Source organism: Eulemur rufifrons, chromosome 8 (genome assembly GCF_041146395.1).
Source record: "Eulemur rufifrons isolate Redbay chromosome 8, OSU_ERuf_1, whole genome shotgun sequence".
Taxonomy (NCBI): Eukaryota; Metazoa; Chordata; class Mammalia; order Primates; family Lemuridae; genus Eulemur; species Eulemur rufifrons.
Genome location: NC_090990.1, coordinates 2981131 through 3003386, shown reverse-complemented (window position 1 = coordinate 3003386; position 22256 = coordinate 2981131). Strand labels below are relative to the sequence as shown.

Below are 22256 nucleotides of genomic sequence, written 5' to 3'. Positions count from 1 at the left end.
TGTATGTTGAATACAGAAAGAAAATGCATGCAAGCAAAAACAAAATGAACCTGACCACCTAGAAAAAATGTTAACTTCACAATTTCTTTCTAGGCATATGAACACATATGACAAATTGGGTAATCCGATTGATTTTTCACTTAACACTATAGTGTGAACATCTTCCCATTTCAATAAATATCTACATCATCATTCTTCAAGGCTACATAGTAAGGCCGAAACATAATGCTTAAATAACCCCCTGTTAGGAATACAAAAAAACCTACTCAATTCTCAACTACAGAAACATTACAGATTTAATCATTGGATTTTCACAAGGTGGATGAGCTGACCCTGAGGGACTATAGTTTTTTTTCCCTACAAACATCCCACTTCCTGGCTACTCAGACTTTCTTGTCACAAAGCCTGTGCAAGTAAGCTATTGGCCGGGCTCCTGGGCCAAGGAATGCTGCCGCTGCTGTTAATAGCTGTGCGAACAGTCCTTCTATGGGCAACAGGCTACCCGCCTGGGTACCTGAATGTTTTCTTACTTGGGCCTGCGCTTCCCATGTCGACCCTGAAATCTAGACCAGATGCATTCTCGGGGCAAGACGACGTGAGATTCTCAAGTAGAAGAGAAAGCCCACAGTTCTCATTTCGGAGAGGGAATAAAAACAAAATGTCTTCTCCAAAGGCTGTGCCGATCTAGCTAGAACCGAGGAATGAGAGCCAAGTCCCAGTGTGCCTGGCCTGCCCTGGGACCCACGTGGGCGGGCGCCTTCATCAGGAATACCTTTATAAAGCCCCCCCCCCCCGCGGGACCCCCGCCGGCTGAGAGTGGGGCTGGTCCTCTACAAAACAGGACTGAAGGTGAAATTGGGGTCTTCTCTAAAACTGAGCAAAGCGTGACTTAAAGAAAAAATGGCTTCCAAGTGAAAGGTCTTTTTTTTCTATAGTTAGGTTGAAAGTGGTACTGTTATCTATTGGAACCAAAGTAAGGGAGATTCCTTCCTTCTTCCAATATGGCACAAGGGACTGTCACTTTGCTGAATGGCCTCATCTCCTAGTGTTTTAGGCAGTCCACCGTCTGACCTTCAGCTGACACTCTCCGCACCCTAGTACCCTTCTCATGGAACAGGAAATCCTGCTCCAGGAAGGCCAGGGTGCCCCCCAGCAGGCCGGCCCCCTTGGGCGGGCAGCTCTGGAGCCTAAAGTGGCGTCTCTGACTCAGAAACTAAAACTATGCCTCCCAAGCAGGCAAAAGTTAATGACTGTGTTGTGGAGTTTGAAACTCCTGCAGGAACCGCGGAGCTGATCCTGGAATCTGGCTCAGTGTCACTCAGTGAATGCGCCAGGAAAAAAACGTCACCGAAAAACCTTATACTTGTTCGTGCTTTGGTCTTTGAATTGTAAAAATCTTATCGCTTGAATCTCTCCCGTGATGGGGTTATCTAGCAATCCTAGAAAGGAGTGGAACTCAAAAACAAAAACAAAGCCTTCCTACCAAGCTGCCCAGGGGCTCCGGGGCTCCAGCAGTTGGGAAAGCCTGGCGCGAAAGGGGTGGCTTGGGTTTAGGGCGCCGCGCTTGCCTCGCCCGGGTTTTGTTCGGTAGCCGGGTCCGGGAGGGTAGCGGGCAGGCCCTGGAGGCCCCCGGGCCCGCGCGCGGTGGCGCCTCCCTCGGAACTGGCACTTGTCACCCGCCATCCCCTCTCAAGCGTCAGCGGGAGGCCGCAGGAAGCCCGGGAAGGGCGGAGGGAGGGAGCGAGGCGCGAGCGGCGGTGACTCAGCCGGGAGAGCCCGGGGCGGGCGGCCCACGCGGGGGAGGCCGGCCCGCGCGCTAGGGCCGGCGGCCGGAGGGCGGCGGCGCCGGGCCCGGAGGGGTTAAGTGGGCGGCACCCCGCCCCGCCCAGGCCCGCCCCCCGGAGGCCGCGGGGCCCAGCCTTATTTATAGCGACGATGCCGGGCGCGCCGCGTCTCTCCGCAGGCCACGGCCGCGGCGTCCCAGAGCCCCGCAGCCCAGGCGCCATGGAGCGGCCGGCTCCCCTGGCCGTGCTGCCCTTCTCGGACCCTGCGCACGCCCTAAGCCTGTTGCGTGGCCTGAGCCAGCTCCGCGCCGAGCGCAAATTCCTGGACGTGACCCTGGAGGCGGCGGGCGGGCGCGACTTCCCCGCGCACCGCGCAGTGCTGGCGGCCGCCAGCCCCTACTTCCGCGCCATGTTCGCGGGGCAGCTGCGCGAGAGCCGCGCCGAGCGGGTGCGCCTGCACGGAGTGCCGCCCGACATGCTGCAGCTGCTGCTCGACTTCAGCTACACGGGCCGCGTGGCGGTGAGCGGCGACAACGCCGAGCCGCTGCTGCGCGCCGCCGACCTGCTGCAGTTCCCGGCCGTGAAGGAGGCGTGCGGCGCCTTCCTGCAGCAGCAGCTCGACCTGGCCAACTGCCTGGACATGCAGGACTTCGCCGAGGCCTTCAGCTGCGCGGGGCTGGCGAGCGCGGCGCAGCGCTTCATACTGCGCCACGTGGGCGAGCTGGGCGCCGAGCAGCTGGAGCGGCTGCCGCTGGCGCGCCTGCTGCGCTACCTGCGCGACGACGGGCTGTGCGTGCCCAAGGAGGAGGCCGCCTACCAGCTGGCGCTGCGCTGGGTCCGGGCGGACCCGCCGCGCCGCGCCGCGCACTGGCCGCAGCTGCTCGAGGCCGTGCGCCTGCCCTTCGTGCGCCGCTTCTACCTGTTGGCGCACGTCGAGGCCGAGCCGCTGGTGGCGCGCTGCCCGCCCTGCCTGCGCCTGCTGCGCGAGGCGCGCGACTTCCAGGCGGCGCGCTACGACCGCCACGACCGCGGACCCTGTCCCCGCATGCGCCCGCGCCCCTCCACGGGCCTCGCCGAGATCCTCGTGCTCGTGGGGGGCTGCGACCAGGACTGCGACGAACTGGTCACTGTCGACTGCTACAACCCTCAAACGGGCCAGTGGCGCTACCTGGCAGAGTTCCCCGACCACCTGGGCGGGGGCTACAGCATCGTGGCGCTGGGCAATGACATCTACGTGACAGGTGAGTGGGCTGGGGGCCGGTCAGAGGGACCCCCTGCCAGGGCTCTCTGGGGTTGGCCTGCTCCGCCCCTGGGGGAGCTCACCTGCCTCTGGGAGAAAAAGGACCTGGAATCGAGTGCTGCTCCTGAGCCCAGGCTGCGAAATGGGTAACTACGCTTCCTGGGATGATACTTTCAACCTTGAAGAAAGACCCCTTGTGTGAGCGGGGACAGGTAGCTGCTTGTGGGTCTCTGCCCCGTGAGGCTGGGCCTGCCAGGCTGAGCCAACTCCTTGCCCCGCAGGTGCCTCCCCCCATATGGTTGAAAGGCACTGGGACATTCAGCCCGCACAATGGACGCTTTCTTTTTCTCCTTAAGGAATCCAGGACTGGGTGGGAGGCTGCCGCCTGGTGAGGCATCCCTTCCCCATAGGGGATTTCTCCCTTCCTGTGGGCCCCGAGGCTCCTGACTCACTCTTTGTCACCACTGACAAGGTTCTCTTGGACTTGCACCTAGGCTCTGTGCTGTGGTCACATGGCATTTAGGCTGAGCTAGCCAGCAACTGTAAACATGGTCACATGTTCAGAGATTTTCTTCCAGTTACTTGGCCCAAACCCCAAAACACTGCCAAGTCATGGTGGGCGGGTCCCAGCCTGCCTGATTCTTCAGCTTCTCCTACATTTTTTATTAAAGATGAATCCCGGTTCAAACATGAGGCTACCTCCTTCCCAGGGGTGAGGAGGGGCTGTCTCTGTGACTGCTATATAAGGAAAGAACTGGCCAGGCAGGCACTGGAGGTTCTGTTATCAGGCAAGGAGCTAGGGATGGGTTATCACAGCCACTGTGCCCTGCCAGGCACATTTGGGACAAAGCCCACTTTGTGACATGCTCCAGCGTTCCAGTGGGGCTCTGACCTGACAAGGGGGACACATCCCAGCCCAGGGAAATCCTTGGCCCACTGGCCACGGCTTCCTTGGCCTGGTCCGAGTCCAGTACCTCGAGGTTGTCCCCTTGTTGGTTGTGGACTGTCATCTTCGTCCCCCCTGCCGCGCCCCAAGTCTGGCCAGTGACTTTGAGCAAAGAACTCCTTCCCAGAACTGGCCAGACTCGCCCCACTTCCTGCACACCCTTCCATAAATGTCATAGCTGAGCAGTTAATCCTTTGGGTTTAGGCAGGTGGCTGGGTCATTCCATCCAGCTGCCTGTAGGGAATTTCATGGGGGCGAGAAAGCCGGCTTCAGCTGCCTTCCACAGTTCTGCTTTGGGAGGGAGGCCGGCACAGTGACTTTATGAGCTTTGTTATAGAATGTCATGTCTGCTCCATCCTGTGGCGCCAGCCTCAGGCCAAGGAGTGCAGCCCCAGAATTCTTGGGGTCCCTCACGCCATGGGGGTTCTGATATCGTTAATAGATGTAGTATAATTTATGATTATAGTCAGTACCTTTTTTATTTTTTTGCTTTTTATTGAAATAAAAATACAAGTATATATATATATATCACATTTGTGCAGCTTGATGAATTTTTCCAAACAAAACACACCTTTTTTATGTTGTTGTTGTTTTGAGACAGAGTCTCACTTTGTTGTCCAGGCTAGAGTGAGTGCCATGGCGTCAGCCTAGCTCACAGTAACCTCAAACTCCTGGGCTCAAGCAATCCCCCTGCCTCAGCCTCTTGAGTTGCTGGGACTATAGGCATGTGCCACCATGCCCAGCTAATATTTTCTATATATTTTTAGTTGTCCAGCTAATTTCTTTCTATTTTTAGTAGAGACGGGGTCTCGATCTTGCTCAGGCTGGTCTCGAACTCCTGACCTTGAGTGATCCTCCCACCTCAGCCTCCAAGAGTGGTAGGATTACAGGCGTGAACCACTGCGCCCACCCAAAACATACCTTGTAACCTGTACCAAAGTCAAGAGCTACAGGCCCAGAAGTGCCCTTTAGCATTGTGTTAGGTCTCTTGCTTACAGAAGTGGATTCTCTCATCTTGTCCTGGCACAACCTTGGTTCAAGGGTGCCCGGGAAGCCTAGGATTTGGTGAAGTGCCTGTGGCTCCCCAGGAGAGCTGCCCCTGAGGTCTGATGCTCTGGTCTGGTTGAGATGTCTGTATGTGGGAGGGTCCATATGGAGGCTGCGCCGGGGCCTTTGCTGGGCCGGCAGAGGTGGCCACAGTCACCTTGCTGGTGGTGGTCAGCGTGTTCATTGCCTCAGCCACAGCATGGAGCTTCTGGCCTGGGCTTTGAGGGGAAAGGATATGAGTTTAGGGAGAGGCCCTCGCAGAAGCTCAGGAAGACACGGCAGGTGACTCACCTGAGTGGGCTGACGGTCTGCCCATTGTGCATCCTGGCAGGTGGGTCCGATGGCTCCCGGCTCTATGACTGCGTGTGGAGGTACAACTCGAGTGTGAACGAGTGGACGGAGGTGGCACCCATGCTGAAGGCCCGCGAGTACCACAGCTCCTCTGTGCTGGACGGACTGCTGTACGTGGTGGCCGCTGACAGCACGGAGCGCTATGACCATACCACCGACTCCTGGGAGGCCCTGCAGCCCATGGCCTACCCCATGGACAACTGCTCCACCACCGCCTGCCGTGGCCGGCTCTATGCCATCGGCTCCCTGGCCGGCAAGGAGACCATGGTGATGCAGTGCTACGACCCCGACACCGACCTATGGTCACTGGTGGACTGTGGCCAGCTCCCGCCTTGGTCCTTCGCCCCCAAGACCGTGACTCTTAATGGACTCATGTACTTCGTCAGGTGAGTCCCCAGTGTGTGGTCCACTGTGTGTTTGGCATTTCTCACCAGGCCCAGTGCTAAGGATGTCAGCACTGTTCTCCCCACTTCACAGATGAAGAAACTGAGGCCAAGCTGGGATCAGAGGCTGGGACTTTCTGATCCCAGTATGCTTGTTCCACCCCTTTTTTCAGAGCAGTTCCGGGTTTTCTTAGTCGAACCATCCCAAGAGTGATGGAGTTATGTTCTTTCAGGAAAAGGGCTTAGCTGCATCCTGTCAGTGTGGAGCAGAGACAGGCAGACAGTGGGTCACTGTGTCTGCTGGTCTTGTGGCCTGTCACAGCCAGATGCCCGTCCTGACTGGGCAGTGAGCATCCAGGAGGGGCCAGGAGCCCTCTGCGTGCTGCACAGTATTGTGCACCTGTTCACGGCTGCTGCTCCCTCCCTGGCCTAGAACCTGCCTTGAAGCTACAGGACCAGGAGGGAAGGGGAAGGAATGGATGATTGACAGTCCTCTCTGTGCCCTTCTGGCCTGGGCTTTTTTTTCCCCAGGGTACAAGTGCTTTGGTTACATAAATTGCATTTGCAGCGCCCAACTAGTCTGGGGCTTTGACCTGGGAGCCTTGGAGAGTGTGTGCTCTGTCTAAGCAGCAATGGCCTTTGTCTCCCCCAGCCCCAGACAAGAGACTCCTCCCCAAGTTGCTTGTCACCCAAGTGGCTGTGGGGGGGTGGGGGGCATATTGTCATATGCCAGGAACCAACTGTTCTGAGAAAGCCCTGGAATCTCGGTCAGCTCTGGTCCCATTAGAAGACATCCTCTGACCGTTCACCCAGCTCTTCCTAAGTCGTGGAGGTGTCTTCAAAGGGGGTGGAGATGGCTATAAATACAACCTATCAGAGTGCCAGAACCTTCACTGCAGCCCCAGCAGGCCGTGGTTCCAGGCCAAGTGCCTTTGAGACCGCCCCCCACCCCAGCAGCATGTGCCCAAGGACAGCCGCCAGCTTGGAAGCATTTGGGGGCCCCCATGCCCCTTTTAGTCTTCACGTGTGGCGGGGAGGAGGGAGTGCTCTGGAAAGGTTTGTTCCACCAGTGTGACCTGAGGGGAAGGAGAAGGTCCTGGGAACGGGAGCAGGGCCTGGGCGCTGCCCTGTGTGTGCACTTTGGCTCTTCAGGAGCCACACGGGCCCCCTGCCTGGAATGCCACCTATTTTGAGTGGCTCCCAGATGAGCTGTCCTCAGGGAGGCTACCTGTGCTGGGTGGGGGCCACAGTCCCAGCGTCCTCCCTGTCACCAGTGGAGGGACTGCTGTGGTGGGCCTCCTTCCCCGCAGTGCCCCGTCTTGGTTTTGCACAGGCGGCCCCCTGGCAGAGGAGGAGTGGGACGCGCCGCCCCGCCCGGCCGCTCCGCCTGCAGCCTGCGTGTCTGCTGGGAAAGCGGGCAGGGGCAGCCCCTCCAGTATTTAATGATCTGGCCACAAACTGTAAAACGGGTTTTGCACTTTGAAATAATTGTGGGGGGCAGGAACCAAGACGAGTGACATTTCACAACACGAAGTTATATGAGATTCAGATTTCTGTGCCCACGAATGAAGTTTTGTTGGAACGTGCCAGCCTCTTGGTGTCGAGTACTCCTCCGGTCCACGAAGCCTAAAATACTCACTGTCTGGCCCCTTTGCTGCCCCCTGTCCCATGATCATCATTATGTCTGTTACTTTTTTTTTCTTCTAGTATCTTTGCTTTTCAAGGCTGTGTCTTTGAGCCTTTCACTGTGGGGGTGTGGAGGGTGGCGAACGAGGCTGAAGGATCTTGATCCCAAAGTGAAGGGCGTTGCTGGGTCTTCGTTCCTGTAACTGGACTTAGCCTGCCAGGCACCAGGGACACAGCAGTGAATGGGACAGGGTTGGGGACTCACAGTGATGTTGGGGACAGTGGCAAGGAGTGGTCCAGGGCACATGACCTGAAAAGGTGGCTCAGGTCAAAATCAGGAGGAGGAGCAGGAGGCGGGGGTAGGGTGGGTGGTCTGAAGCCTGGGGTGGGAAGGAACATGGTCCCCTCGAGATCTGCAGGGAGCCACTGGGGCCACAGTGGGGCAGGTGCTAGCGGGTGGCAGGCGCTGACAGGCTTCAGGCACCCGGGATTGTGACCTTTAGGTCTGGGGAGTGAGGCTGGGTTCTGGCCTTGGAGCCTGGAATAGACCCCTGAGAGCAAGGGAGCTGCCCCAGGATCAGAAAACCCAGGTCAAAGGAGGTGGGCCTTGAGGGCTGTCACCTCCAGCCTCACAGCCCAGGGGGCTTCCTCCTTGCTCTGACCAGCCGTCCTCCCCTCCGCAGGGATGACTCCGCCGAGGTGGACGTGTATAACCCAGTGAAGAATGAGTGGGACAAGATCCCGTCTATGAACCAGGTAAATTTGCAGACACGCAAGCGTCGGAAGCACAGGCTATGTCCTGTTTTTGCAACCAAAGTGTCATCGTGAGTGTTTGGGACCCACAGCTGTGGTGGGCGAGGCCCATGGGGAGCTCTCCCCAGTGTCACCTTAATCAGTAGAAGGCTGGGGTTACCCTCCTTTTGCACATGAGGCTTGCCGAGACACACAGATGTTAAATAGGATCCAGGATCACACAGCTTAGGGAGCTGTATTTATTGAGCACCTGTTATGAGCCAGATAGCAGAAGGAGGCGAGGGAGCCGGCCAGTCACCTGGAAAGCGTCCCACAGCGGGACAGCAAGTACAAAGGCCCTGGGGCAGAGGGTCCTGGTATGTTCTGTGGGATGACCAGCAGCCCAGTGTGGCTGCAGCAGAGGGGATGAGATCAGGCAGGAGTCCCTGGGGACTGACCTTGGGATTACATTTATTGAGCACCTACTGTGTGCTCTGAACAGGGTCTCCCCTTCTCTGCTTGTTGAGAAGAGAGGCCCTGGGCCTGGCAGTGTGATGGTGTGGAGTCAGTGGCGTTTGGCCACAGGGGCAGGCTTGGTAGCCCCAGATACACATCCACACATGCCCACGGCCTTGTTTTCTGTCTTTTAACATTGCCAAACCTACTCTAGTGATAGCTGACGACACGGTGTACAGCACAGCTGAACATCCTTATGATTAGGAGATATAACTCTATATTTCCCCACTGTACTCATTGTGGCAAATTTGGAAAAGATGGAGGCACCGGCCTGTGGCTGAGAGCCCAGGCTTTGGGCGAGTCCCGGCTCTGCCACTGTCAGCCGCATGAGCCTTAGTGTTCCCATCCCCAGGTGGAGAGGACAGTAGTGCCCACCCCAGAGGGCGTTGCAGAGGTTCCAAGGGTGATGTAAGGAAGTGGTGGGCATGGCCTGCACATGGGGGGACCCAGTGGTGCAGTGGCCACCCTGACCACCATAGGACAGGGTCACCTGCCAGACCCAGCCAGGCCTGGCAAGTGACTCCTGGGGAAGCCCCCTATTCTCTCACTTGAGGTGTCGGGAGGACATTGGCATGCCTTCTGTCTCCAGGGAGTGCCAGGGCTGCCCTCTGGCCGGGGGCTGACTAGGCATGCCTTGTCTCCCTCTGGTACCCGGGCTGGGCTGCTGGCCCCTACTCACCTGTCCCCTTGGCCTACAGGTGCACGTGGGGGGCAGCCTGGCCGTCCTGGGAGGGAAGCTGTATGTCTCTGGGGGATACGACAATACATTTGAACTCTCGGACGTGGTGGAGGCGTATGACCCAGAGACTCGGGCGTGGAGCGTGGTGGGGCGGCTCCCAGAGCCCACCTTCTGGCACGGCAGCGTCAGCATCTTCCGCCAGTTCATGCCCCAGACATTCTCGGGTGGGCGCGGCTTCGAGCTGGACAGTGGCAATGACATAGACGCAGGCCGACATCGGCCACCGCAGAACCCAGAGGAGCTGCACTAGCCCCGGCCTGGCCCAGTGAGGGCCTCGGTGCAGGTAACCGTCACCTCCACAGGGACAGTGACCCCTCCCTCTTGCACGAGCACAGGCTCTGGGGTGGCTGAGCGAGCCCTAGGATCCATTGCCTGGATGGTTCCTGTGCTTTTGGAGCCTGAGTCACAGCTGCTGGGGCCAGAGCCGGTTGTGAATGCCCCCCTCAGTTGAGGAGGAGCCACCTCACTGCCGGCACGTGTCTCTGGCTCCCAGAGGTGACCCCCAGCCTGCAGACCCCCAGCTCACTCATGCGACGCACACCCCTCCTGCTGCCGCCACCTGCGCCTACTTGCTCCCACCTTGGGAGAGGAAGACAACGTGGGGGTGGCGAGTGAAGGGGAGGGGGCCTTCCATGAGGCGCTGAGAATGGCCTAGAGCATCGCTGGTCGGCAGACATCGGTCGGCTGCAGCCCCGCGTCCAGTGCCAGGTGTCCCGGTGAGCCAGCTCCCCAGACAGGGTGGGGGTCTTTCTGCCTGGCTTCTGGCTTTTGCCAGGGGCTCACCCCAAGACACCTCACAGGGTGGGCCTCCCAGAGGTTGAACACAGGCAGGGGGACTGAGCAGGAACTTGAGTTTCAAGGGGTGCAGAGGGGCCTGCTGAGTTTCCTGCCTCCAGAGGACATGCCGTGGCAGATGCTGCATCTGTCCTGCTAGTGTGTCCTCACTGGCCTGGACACTTCTGCTGGGCCCTCACCCCGGGCCGATGAAGGAAAGAGGGTGGAAGCCTGTGTTGCGAAGCCATAGCTCCTTCCTGGGAGGGCCCATGGATCCGTCACTGATGCTCAGCCCGGCAAACAGCTGCAGGCGCCAAGCTCGAGAGTAGAGTCCTGTTGCTTCCAAAGGAGCCCTGGGCAGGGCTGGCCCTGGTGGTTGGTTCCAAGGTTTGAAATGTTTGCAGTTTGACCATTAAAAGAGGGAAAAGGGAGCTAGAAACAGGGTCAGCTTTGTTTGATTTCCAAGTCCACAAAGTGCCATTGCCAAAGCCGCTGCAGGAGGTGCTCCCAGGGAAGTGCCACAGCGTGGGGAGCCCTGGTTTTCTCTTGGAAGCAAGAGGTTCCCATGGATTGGGTGGTTTGGGCCCCTCAGGGTACCTACAGTAGACTGCATGAATTTGTCCTTCTTTCCCTTTCTAGAGAAGAGGATGTTTGGGCTGCCTTTCCTCATTAGAGAAAATGAAAACAGACGTTTATTAAGTTGCCTTTTCTTAGTAAACTAACTTGTGAAGATGTGCTCTCACCAGGAAAAACATAGCTTTAGCACCATCACGTAACAAGTTGCACTTAAAACCCTTTCACCGGCCAGATGGCATGGGTGGTTGCCTTAATTTCTCCCAGGACACCGGGCAGGGCTGCAGGTGGCCCTGGCTTGCCCCGGCGAGCTCCTGAAGAGCCCCCAGTGCACTGCCGCGCAATGTGGGTCTCGTCTTGTCCCAGAGCCCCCAGCTGGTGCAGTCACAGCCCATAGCAGCCCTTCCTCCTTCGTTGGGTCTTCACGCATCGGTCATGACCAGGCACTGGCGGGGAGGACAGTGGGACAGCACTGTCCCGGCCTGCTCAGGCCCAGCTGTGGTTCCCACGGGCCACGTGGAAACGTGCAGCAGGCTGCTTGGGGCCAGGCGCCCCTCTGGCCTCGGTGCTAGCTTTATGCCTGGGGCCTTTTCCTGGGTGCCAGCAAGCAGGGCCCAGCTTGCCTGCTCTGTCCTCTGCTCCCTTGGGCCTCCTAGTCTGAGCGTGGTCCCCTGCCCCTGCCAGCCCTAGAATCCCCTCCCGCAGCCTCACTTAGCTTCCTAAGGGGCTGCTGAGCCCCCTGAGAGGTGGTTGTTGCTCTCCGGGATGATTTGTCTCCTGTTAGCAGCAGAGGGTGGCAGGGCACTGCACTGGGTGCCAGAGAAAACATGCTCTGTCTGGTCTGTGATGACCACTGTCACAGCATCCCAGGGGAGGCTGGGCTGGGAAGCCTTGATCCTGCGGAAGTGCTCCGGATTCCTGCTCCTTTTGCTGCTCTGCCATGGCCAGCAGCGCTCAGTGAGGGCTTTGGTGTGGGCCAGTGTAGGAGAGATGGGTGTGCCTCTGTGCCCCCGTGCTGCGTCTTGCTCCCCACGCTGCCCAGGTCTCCAGCAGGACCCCATCTCTTCCGGCTGAAGAGGTGAAGGATGTAGAAGAGCAGGCGCCAGCCCGAGCCCAGTGGGTCCCTCCAGCTGGGGATCCAGGATCAGGCCTCCTCTGCCCTCGCTCCCCTTTGCATAGGTTCTGGGCTGTAATGTCCCCACCACCTGAGAGTGTCCTTACGCTGACTTCAGGACAGATGCTGGGCTGCCTGGGGACAAGACTGTCCCCATGTTACACGTACAGAACTTTCATCTGTCTACAAATTAAATTATGAAGATTCATTATTTAATACTGATCTACTATAATGTATTCCGTATTTATATAACTTCAGAGACTCCTATGATAAAGGACGCCCTCCCCGAAGTGTCCAGCGTCTGGTCCCACCCCAGAGGGTAGGGCAGGTGTGTGTATTTATTTTTGTCTACTCTGTGGGCTTACGTGTCTGGAATCCTGCTTAATGTCTTAGGATGCCTTCAATACTTTTTCAAATAAAGATATTTCCTACATATCTGGTGTCACTGCTTTTGTCCTCCTGGTGCTGTGTCCTCTGGGAATTCTTTGGGCTGAGGGCAGATGCCTGGGGAGCGGGGAGCAGCGCAGGGGGTCCCTGTACTTAGCAGAAGGGGACAGTTTGGTGAGAACAGGGCGCATGCTGAAGGTCTGAGGAGTCTGCCGTTTACAAAGGCCTCCAGGCCCCTTTCCCATTTCGAAACGGAGAGGCCTGGAAAGTGTGGAGGCGCACAGTGACATTGCCTGTTCCTGGCTTCAGTCCCGTTGGTGCTCCGCCCAGTGCCTGGCTCCTTCAGCCTCCCTCCCGAGGCCATAGTGCAGGGGGCGTGAGACTCCCACCTGTGGCGGGATGAGTCTTGGACCTGGAAAGTAGAGCCCTTAAATGAAGGAGGACCCCAAGCCAGGCTGCGAGTCCACACTGGCCATCAAGCTTGGGACAGTGTTCACATCTGCGGAGCCCGTCAGAACCTGAAGAGAGGCCAGCCTCTGGGCTGGGAAGGGGAGCAAACTTTTGAGGCTAGAGTTTGCCTTTTTAAATTATTCTCTTTTTTTATGTTCTTAAGACTTTCTAAATGAAGAGATGGCATTTGCCTTTGTAATACCCTTCCCAAAACAGATCGAAAGCAGCTCACGACCTACGTAGGGAAGTCAATCTGAAACCTGGGTGTCAGTTCCTACGCTTGAGTCCTGTCTTTACCTCTGAGCTCCCAACGGTCAAGGAATAAAAGGAGAACTATGGGTAGATAGCTTCTGGGTCTAAACTAGGAGAAACTTTTCCCTAACCCCCAACTGTAGCAGGAATTCTGCACAGGGGAATGGTGTCCCAGGAGTCCTCCCGTGATGGGACGTAACAGTGCCTGGCCCTGTGTTACGGGGTCACAACCATCATCACCAATGATCCAGAACTAACTCTGGGTGGGGCAGTTTTTAAATGTCTCCATAGATTCATTCAGACCCCTCCCATCAAGTGGTGGGGGGAGGTCTGTGTCCCCTCCCCTTGGATCAGGGGAGTGACTTGGTGACTACCTCAACCAACAGGGTATGGCAGAGGGGACACCACATGACTTAAGGGCTGGGTCATAAAAAGGCCTTGGCAGGGCTCTGTGGCTCATACCTATAATCCCAGCACTCTGGGAGGCCAAGGTAGGAGGATCACTTGAGCTCAGGAGTTTGAGACCAGCCTGAGCAAGAGCAAGACCCTGTCTCTACTAAAAATAAAAAAAATTAGCCAGGTGTGGTGGTACACACCTGTAGTCCCAGCTACTCGGGAGGCTGAGGCAGGAGGATCCCTTGAACCCAGGAGTTTGAGGTTGCAGTGAGCTATGATGATGCCACGGCACTCTAGCCTGGGTGACAGAGTGAGACTCTGTCTCAAACAAAAAGGCCTTGCAGCTTTGACCTGCTTTGGAGACATTTGCTCTTGGAACCCAGCCACCATGCTGTGCAGAAGCCCAGGCAGCCCAAGCAGAGGGCCCCAGGGCCCCAGCCCACAGCCAGCACCAACTTGCCAGGCACGTGAGTGAACCATCTTGAGATGCAGATTCCCCAGCCCCCAGATAAGTTTTGGGGTGTTTTATTATCCAGATAAGTTTTGGGGTGCTTTATTATCCAGTCACAGGTAATGTAATCCTTGCCTATGAAGCATGTACTAACTCCATTAAAAGATGAAAGAAATGAAGCAGCTAGTACCTTGCTCAGTCACACAACTACAAATAAAGGAGTTAGGAAGAAATTTAAACACAGGCTATGTGCTCTAGGACCCACGTGCTTTTCCTCCATGACACATAGCACCCCATGGCTGTTGAACCCAGTGACCACCAAGGCATCTCACCATTCAAGGCCTGGCCTCACCTACACCTGGGTCACCTTGACATGCAGACCAGGCTAGATCCTCCCAAAGGGAAGGGTTCCCTCTGGGCATGCCCGGACCCAGAGCTTGCTTAGCCACAAACCCTCCTCAGGTGCCCAGGCAAGCTCCGCTACTCCCTGGGCCTGAGTCTTGACTCTGGCCAGCAAGGCCATCATCGTGAGCCTTGGCCACCCTGCTTTGATTCCCGAAGCTTGACTAATGAATTCTGCTCCCACTAGCTGGCCCAGTGCTCTCAGTTCTAAAAGCCAGGAAGAATGAGGAACAGCATAGATGTAGAGAAAGGCCAGGCCACAGACTTGGCCCCCAAACCTGCCGCGCCTGAGTCTCACTCAGCTGAGGTCTCCTGGCCAAGTGGGCAGGCCGCACTCCATCCTGGGGCACAGTGGAAGGCGGCACTCCGCTGGAGTCAGCTCTGTGGCTCCAGGGTGCTGGGGAATGGACAGCTGGACAGACCAAAATAAGTGAGTCCAAAGCCACATGGTTTATTGGGGGCCAAGTGGGCTCAATTGGGCAGGGTGGGCTACGTGTCACAGTCCTCAGGGACGGCAGCCGTGATGATGAGCGAGGGCTCCAGGACGCCCGGGCTAGTGAAGCTGTCCTCTGCACACAGTCTCTGGCTGGGGAGCTGGGAGGCCAGGCCACCCTGGGCCAGAGATTCCACAATGACCTCAGCCGAGCCCACCTCCAGCTCTGCAGGTGGCTGAAGCGCCACCACCACCATCTTCTCGTCCTCAATGACCAGGTTTCGGAGCTTGCGCTGCCGTGGGTTGTAGTTCTCCACCCGATCGTGGATCTCCATGTGTCTCCGCAAGTGGGCCTGGGGGAAGGGGGAGCTCAGGATGGGCGAGAGCCTGGGGGAGGAAAGGGGGCCGGGCCAGCCCTACCTGCCGCGTGAACTTGTAGCCGCACTCCGTGCACTCGAACTTCCTCACGCCCTTGTGCCGTCTGACGTGCACGCGCAACTGCTCCACAGCTGCAGGAACGGAGCACCACCAGCGTTAGGGGAGGTGGGAGCACCACGGGGATGGCCCCGAGATGAGTCCAGGAGCCCAGAGCCCTCACGGACACAGGGCAGGAGGCTAGGACAGAGGCAGCAAGGAGGTGGCCAAGCAGTCAGCAGGGGTTTCTTTCTTTCCACTGTCCTTGGGGCCAATTATAACTGCTGCCCAGGCCCTGCCAGTGCCACCCCAGGATGCCCCCCACCCTAGCAAAGCAGCTCCACTCTCATCTCTTCAGGGCACAGGGGAGGGAAGAGATTCACTGGCAAGAAGGTTCTGCTGCTGAGAACGAGCGTTTGAAAGCCACTGTTGCGTCCGCTTCCTTCCCAAAGACCCTCCACTCAGGTTGGTGGGAAACGGAGATGGCCCCGCCCTCGGCTTCCCCCAGGGCTTGTCCAGGTACCTTTGAAGGTCTTGCCACAGATCTGGCAGAAGTGGGGCCGGCCCTCCTGGTGACGGCTGGCCACGTGCCTCAGCAGGGGCCCCTTCTCTGTGAAGCGCTGCTCGCAGAACTCGCAGCTGAAGGGCCTCTCACCCGTGTGGGTGCGGTTGTGCTTGTCCAGGCTGGCTGCGGGGACAGGGTGGGGGCTCAGCTGCTGGCTTCAGTCTCGGGACAGGGAGGGGACAGGCACGTCTCACCTTGGGTGCGGAAGGTCTTGCCACAGAGGTGGCACTGGAAGGGCTTCTCGCCTGTGTGCGTGCGCAGGTGCATGTTGAGATTGGCCTTCTGAGTGAAGGCGTGGCTGCAGAACTCACAGACATGTGGCCTCTCATTCCTGTTCAGGCAGGGACACGGACAGAGGCCATCAACAAGGGAACTGGCTCTTCACTCTGCTACAGCTGGGAGTGTGACTGGCAAGGAGGGCCTGGGCAGTACCAGGCAAGGGGCACCACCTCCACCCCTGGAGCAGAAGGGAGCTCTATGGAGTGGGAGGCACAGGAAACTAAGAACATGCCCCCCAGGAGGCACGGAGCCTTGTTTTAGCCCAAAATCCCGTCCCCCAGCCGCTCTGCCTGGCCAACTCTTGCTCAACCCTAAGGTATCCCCACCCCAGAAAGGCTGCAGGCCTAGATTCAGGGTGGAGGCCACACTCATCTGTGTAACTGTCAGCAACTCTGCCTGCCCGGCCCACTGCTGGCCTGGGCTGGGGGAGGACGGCTGACCCACACCTGTGCTTGGCTTTGATGTGCATCTGCAGGCCATTGCGGCTGGAGGCCCGGTGCCCACACTCCTCGCACACAAATAGCTTCTCCCCACGGTGCTTGAACGCCTCGTGCAGCTGCAGCTCCGTGCGGGACAGAAAGCACTTGGCACAGGTGGGGCACTGCAGGGCAGACAGGTCGGGCAGAGGGGCCAGGGCCAGGGTGAGGGCAGGGCTGCCTGGGAGCCCCGCAGGCCCCCAGTACCCCGGAACAGCAGAAAGCACACAGCCTCCTGCCCACTCTTGCTCATGCCAGCATCCGAGTGTGCCTGGCCCAGCCCTGCCTGCCACTTACTGCATGGGGCTTGGGGGCTCCGTGTAGCTTGATCATGTGGCTCTGCAAGTCCTTCTTCTGCATGAACTGCTGGGAGCAGGAGGAACACTGAAAAATAGGCCCACAGTCACCTCCAGGGCAGCCTGCACCAATGGAGCCCTGGCCACCCATCCCCGTGCTGTCGGGTGGGAGGGTGAGGGCAGGACCCGGGTGAGCTACAAGGAGGCTCCCTGATCTGGAATGAAGGATGGCACCAGGGGGCCCCCAGTGCCATGGCCAGAGGAGTACTGAGCCTGCCCTCCACGGAAAGAAACCAGCGCCCAGTAAGGACCCTGGAGGTGAAACTGCAGCCAGTGGCCCCACCCACAGACACAGGGCGATGCGGGGAAGCGCCTTGAAGGCTATCAAGGAGGAGGTGCCCGACACCACCTCAGGTAAAGGGCTCAGCAGGAGGGATCCTGGGCCTGCCCTCCCCTGCCCCCTGCCCTGGGACAAGCTGAGCCTGACCTTGTAGGGCATCTCCCCCGTGTGGGAGACCATGTGCACCCGCAGCTCCATCCTCCGACGGAACGTCTCCTGGCACACGGAGCACGTGAAGACCTGGCAGTGTGAGGGGCAAGCAGGGCCGGCGTCAGGGCCTCTGCCTGTGGCGGCAGGAATTCCACTCGCTGCTGGGAAGAGTCTGCCTGGGGGGACGCTCAGGTGGGAGAGGGTAACACGTAACCTGCCTGCCCTGACTGTCACTGAGTGCTGCAAACCCACCACACACCAGGCCCTTCTCAGGCCCAGACAGGCTGGAAGCAGGGGCCAAGTGGCTTCATGCACAGTCCCTCACCCCAACTGCCAGCGACAGGCCTCTAGGAAGAGAAGGTCAAGGTTTAGCTGGGACCCATGCATGGGCCAGCAGTGGGTGGGGGCAGCGGCCAGGAGGCCTTTCCCAGCAGCCACCCCCCGCTGAGGTTCCCCTTCTCCAAAGCGCGTGGTAGATCCAAAGTGCCTCCCCAGAGCCCCTCCTGCACTTATCCCTTCCACCCTTAGGACCTGTGTCCCCACCTGTACCAAGGTGTAGACTTGATGATATCCAAGGACCCTGCAGCTCTCCTAAGCGTACAGTCCCCCTCTGAGACAGTCTCCTGGGGGCCCTTCCCAGATGGCACCAAGACAGAGGCCAGTGTGCCCCTGCCCACAAGTACCTGGGCCAGCTCCCAAGTACCTGTTCCGAGCGGTTCATGCAATTCCGGGCTTCATGCTCCAGGAGGTTCTCCTTCCGAAAGTAACACTTCCCACATTTGGGACACTCAAAGGGTTTCTCCCCAGTGTGTTTCCTGCCAGGAGAAGCCACATGGGGTGTGGGGGCTGAGAGGATTTCCCGGCTCTCCCTCACCTTGGGCCCCCTCTGGCCCCCGAGGATGACGGTGCTGTGCTGCACAGCAGAGGGGAAAGAGGTGTCCTGAGGCCAGCTCATGGCTCCCCACGTGGGCACAGTCAGACCCTGGCTGGTGAAGGTGCAAGGACAAGCCCAGAAACCACCTCCAGCAGAGACTCTGCAAGGGAGAGTGCCATGGCCTCCCCACGCAGCTAGAAGGGACATCCAGAGCCAGGCTCCCAAGAGGCCACCACGGAGCTGACTGGCAAAGGAGCTGACGAGGAGGCCTGGCCAGCCGACTGAAGGCAAAAACAATCCCTGGGGCCTGACTACCTGGAGAAACAACTCAGTCTTCCCAGAGCTTCAGAAGTGTGACCAGAGCTGACCACCTCACCTTGCTCCACTCCTACCACCTAGTGTGGCAACGACATCTCCTGGGCTGCCACAGGAGCTGCCCACCTGGTCTCCCTGCTCCTTGCCTGCCTCCCTGACTGGTTTCAGCTGCCAGCAACAGCCAGTGAGACCCTTTAAACAGAAGTCAGGCGTCAGCGCCTCTAGGCTCACAGCCCTCCAGTGCTTCTTCCCAATTCAGAGAAAAGAGCCGGGAGGTGCCTTTTCATTCCCAAGGTGTCCTGCCAGGCCCCACCAGGTCAGGCACACACCTCCTTGCTGTCCGTCAACCCACGAGGCTCATTGCTACCCCCACAGCCCTCAACCCTAGTCACCCATTTGGTCACCTTCCTCACCTCCTTTGAGTCGTTGCTCAAATCTCACCATCTCAGCAAGTCCCCCCAGACCACTGTTATTTAAAATTGCAACCTGACCCCACCTGAACCCTCCCAACCCCTGGGCCTCCTCTACTTTTTCTTTTTCCACAGCACTTCTCACCTTCTATCACACACAAATTTACTTCTTGTCTGTCATCTCCATGCCCCTGCATAAGCTCCACAAGGGACCATTGTTTTGTTCACTGATATATCCTCGGTGCCCACAAGAGTCTTATCAGCTGCCTCACAGTTTGTTGAACAAATGAACTAAAGGAACCAACCTCAGCCCATGTGCAGCACTGCGAGAGCTCTTAGGACCAGCCAGAAGCCAAGCACTGCTCTCTTCCTCTCATCACTGCACCAATTGTCCTCATCCGCAATCAAAATGACCTCATGAAGTCATCACTCCCCTCTCCTCCCAGTTCTCAGGGCCAGTCCAACAACCTGAAGCCCAAGGTCAGGACTGGAGACAGTGTGAGCACCTGGGTCTTACCCTGGCAGAGTGTCCAGGCAGAACAGCGACTGCCGCACGGTTCCCCATACACTGAGGTTACCCAAAGATTCCACTGGCAGCAGCTGCCATAGAGCAAAGTGCGCAGGTATAGCAACCTGGTTTCACCCCCAGCTCCAATTCCAGGTGATCACTGGTGGCTTCCTTGAGTGTCACAGTGAGAAAAGATTTGTGGCCTAATCAGGCTTGGCAAGAAAGTGCCCTGTGATGGGATTAGTGATGTCTTGGCTGGAGAGTGATAGGACTGGAAGGCATGTCGCCTACCTGCCATCCCCACAGACCTTGCAGGGACTCTGGAGCAGCACTTTCCCAGGGAACTCTCTGTGATGATGGGAATGTTCTATGCTACACAGTCCAATTCAGTAGCCATGAGCCATGTGGCTCCTGAGCACTTGAGATTTGGCTAGTGTGTCTAAGGACCTGAATTTTTTATTTAATTTTAATTACTAATACCTAAGGTTAGGCCTCAGCGTCTGCACAGGGTCCACAGGCTTCTCTCCTCCTGTTGGCAGGACCCAGCTGGAGGGCAAGGTCCACAGTGGGTGGAACCTATTGACAAGGTGTCCACAAACCCATCTCCAGCCAGAGGACTCACAGCAGGAGGGGGAGGAAGAATCCCACCCAAAACTAGGTTCTCACTCCTTGATGACCAGAGCTGTGCCAACGCCAGGCACCAAGTGGGAAGCACAGGATCCCTCCCCCAACGTGGAAATGGCAGACAGAAAAAGAAAATAGAAAAACAGAACGTTTACCTGTTGTGAACTTTAAGATAATATTTGCTGAGGAACTTTTTATGACATGTGGGGCATTCAACCGGCACCGCTGTACCTTTTCTGTTCTCAGTGGGCTCAGCTGCTAGGGAACCTGCGCTCAGGGCTGGCTCGGCAGCACAGGGCTTGCTGATTACTTTTGACTTCCTCCTGGTCAGCACAGCCTCAGGCTCAGAAACGTAATCGCCATCCCCGTCGTCCTCCACTTGAACCACCACTTCCCACTAGGGCAGAAGACGCAGCAGGAGGGCGTGGGGTCACCAAATTAATCAGCAGGGGTTGTGAGGACTCAGCTCCAGTTCTATCCCAACCCCTAACCCAAACAAGTCCCTTCATCAGGGACTGTTCCCTTCAGGAGCCCAGGGCAGATAGCATCTGCACCTTGCATTTGGAGACAAGTGGCTCTGTTTATGGGGAACTGGAAGCCTGGCTGCATTTCACTGGCCTGGGGAAACACCTGTAGTCCTGATGCTGCCCTCTCCACTCCTGGGAAACTGGCACCCATATGGACAGCTGCAACCAGTAGAAAGGTCAGCCTGAGGTCACCAGCTTTCTTGGTTTGGAGAAAGCCTATTCCAAACCCACATAACAGAAATTTTCCTTGGGGTCCAGATTACCCCCAAAAAGTGTTGATCTTTTCCCCCTACTCTTATCTCCCCAGTTCCAGCACCCTGGGCACAGCACAGTACCTCATTACTCCCGCCCTGCAGCTGCGCCCCTTCAGCATTGAAGGGCCTTGGGGGCACTTTGCAGTCCTCAGGCTCCTTGTCCTCTGGGGAGCAAGGCTTCAGAGCCTGTTTGAGTTTCCCACGAAGAAAGGAGGGGCTCTCACTCTGAGCAGGGGGACGGAGCTGGGGCCTCTGGGGGCTGTGACTGCCTCTGGGCTCCTGATCCCTGGAGACTAGACCCAGAGTCCTGGAAACTTCCTCTTCCTCCAAGCCTTCTGGCTCCTTGAGGTGGCTGTTCCCATCCTGGCAAGCAGGTTTCCCCAGCATACTCTGGCTACCTGGTGCCTGTCCCATTGAGGTTTTGGGCTTGAAGCTCTGGCACAGCTCCACAGCCTCAGGCACTCGCAACTCCCTGGCTGCCAGGAGCACCTGATCCCGGTTCCCCGAGGTGAGGGCGAGGTGACCAGTGTAGAAAAAGTCCAACAAGAGGCCAAATATCTCAGCGAAGCCAGCAGGGAGGACAACACTACCCCCTGAACCATCCCCGTAGAGGCTCTGGAAGAAGTGGCTGCAGCAGGCAAGGACACTCCAGTGTGCCTTGAATACCAGGCCCCCCACGTCCAAGGTAGCGTCACAGTACTGGCCCTTCTCCCGCTGCTTGTTGAGCTCCTGCAGAACCCTCACACTGTGCTGGACGAAGGAGCCGTCCATGATCAGAAGAGCAGGAAGGCAGCAGTGACACCCTGGCCAGCCCAACCGAGGGTATGCAAGAGAAAGCCCCTGGATTTGAAAAGAAAGAGGAAGTTGGACTAATAGTCACATTTATCAGAACGAGGGCTGAGATCAAGGTTAGAGGGTGCACGCGGAGAAGAGGAACAGGCTGACAGCCTCCGGGGAAGGGGGCGGGGGCCATATTGGATTGGCCAGAGAGGGGCGGGGGCGCAGGCGGACTAGCTGGGGGACGGGGCATGGCTGGAGACAGGATCGCGAAGAGGGGCTGGTGGGAGGAATCTAAGTTTGGGGAAAGGAGGCAGGGCATGTGCGCGAACTGAGGACCGTGGACCGGGGAGGGCGGCGCACGCGGACAGGTGAGCGGAGCCCACGCCGCGCCCACAGGTCCTGAGCCACCGGGCGGAAGGTAGCCGCGGCCACGCTGCTATCAGCGGCCACGACGGCCCGCAGCCCCTCCCTCCCTCGCCCCGCGCCCTCCTCACCCGGGCTGGTCCTTCCTGCACCGGCCCCACCAGCCGCGCGCTCCGTCACCTCCACAGCCCACAAAACAACTGCCCTGTCCGTGCGTGCCCGGCCTACCCTGTGGAGACACCACCGCCGCCGCCGCGCCGGACGTGACGTAAGGGCGCGCCGGCCAGGCGGGCGCCTTGGTGGCGCAGGGCTTCTAGCTCCAACCCGAGGGGGCCGGGACGCTTCCGAGAACGGCCAATGGGATGCAGGGGAGGGCGGGTCCAGGCCCAATGCTTTCGGCGCTGGACCCGCCCCCCGGAGTTGCCCAGCAACGCCAAGCTGGGCGTCCGCCTTTGCTGGGCTTCCGGCTCACACTTGAAGAGGAG

The 22256-nt window shown here is 58.2% G+C and overlaps 2 protein-coding genes across 3 annotated transcripts; one reads left to right on the top strand and one right to left on the bottom strand.

The window, feature by feature from the left end:
- Positions 1-1978: 1978 nt before the first annotated feature.
- Positions 1979-12231, top strand: KLHL21 (kelch like family member 21). Its single transcript, XM_069479284.1, has 4 exons — positions 1979-3025; positions 5349-5754; positions 8061-8133; positions 9324-12231. Exons 1-4 carry the CDS (start codon positions 2005-2007, stop codon positions 9612-9614), a joined length of 1791 nt encoding a protein of 596 aa, XP_069335385.1. The 5' UTR covers positions 1979-2004; the 3' UTR covers positions 9615-12231.
- A 2359-nt stretch (positions 12232-14590) lies between these two features.
- Positions 14591-22048, bottom strand: ZBTB48 (zinc finger and BTB domain containing 48). 2 transcript variants are annotated; one of them, XM_069479281.1, is made up of 11 exons: positions 21903-22048; positions 20710-21468; positions 20003-20244; positions 17820-17931; positions 17114-17206; positions 16628-16714; positions 16301-16455; positions 15770-15906; positions 15534-15698; positions 15017-15105; positions 14591-14949 (listed from the first exon to the last, which is right to left on the bottom strand). In XM_069479281.1, the coding sequence occupies exons 2-11, from the start codon at positions 21397-21399 to the stop codon at positions 14653-14655; spliced, it is 2067 nt and encodes a 688-aa protein (XP_069335382.1). In that variant the 5' UTR covers positions 21400-21468; positions 21903-22048; the 3' UTR covers positions 14591-14652. The 2 variants fall into 2 exon arrangements, with proteins under 2 accessions (XP_069335382.1, XP_069335383.1); XM_069479282.1 differs by having other exon boundaries at positions 21991-22048.
- Between the last annotated feature and the right edge of the window lie 208 nt (positions 22049-22256).

Excerpts from the sequence above, each read along its gene's own strand:
- KLHL21 (XM_069479284.1), top strand. The coding sequence starts at position 2,005 with ATGGAGCGGCCGGCTCCCCTGGCCGTGCTGCCCTTCTCGGACCCTGCG. Across the intron at positions 3,026-5,348 it reads CAATGACATCTACGTGACAG|GTGGGTCCGATGGCTCCCGG; the intron begins GTGAGTGGGCTG and ends GCATCCTGGCAG. Across the intron at positions 8,134-9,323 it reads AGATCCCGTCTATGAACCAG|GTGCACGTGGGGGGCAGCCT; the intron begins GTAAATTTGCAG and ends CTTGGCCTACAG.
- ZBTB48 (XM_069479281.1), bottom strand. The coding sequence starts at position 21,399 with ATGGACGGCTCCTTCGTCCAGCACAGTGTGAGGGTTCTGCAGGAGCTC. Across the intron at positions 17,207-17,819 it reads GCATGAACCGCTCGGAACAG|GTCTTCACGTGCTCCGTGTG; the intron begins GTACTTGGGAGC and ends TCACACTGCCAG. Across the intron at positions 15,907-16,300 it reads CACATCAAAGCCAAGCACAG|GAATGAGAGGCCACATGTCT; the intron begins GTGTGGGTCAGC and ends CTGCCTGAACAG.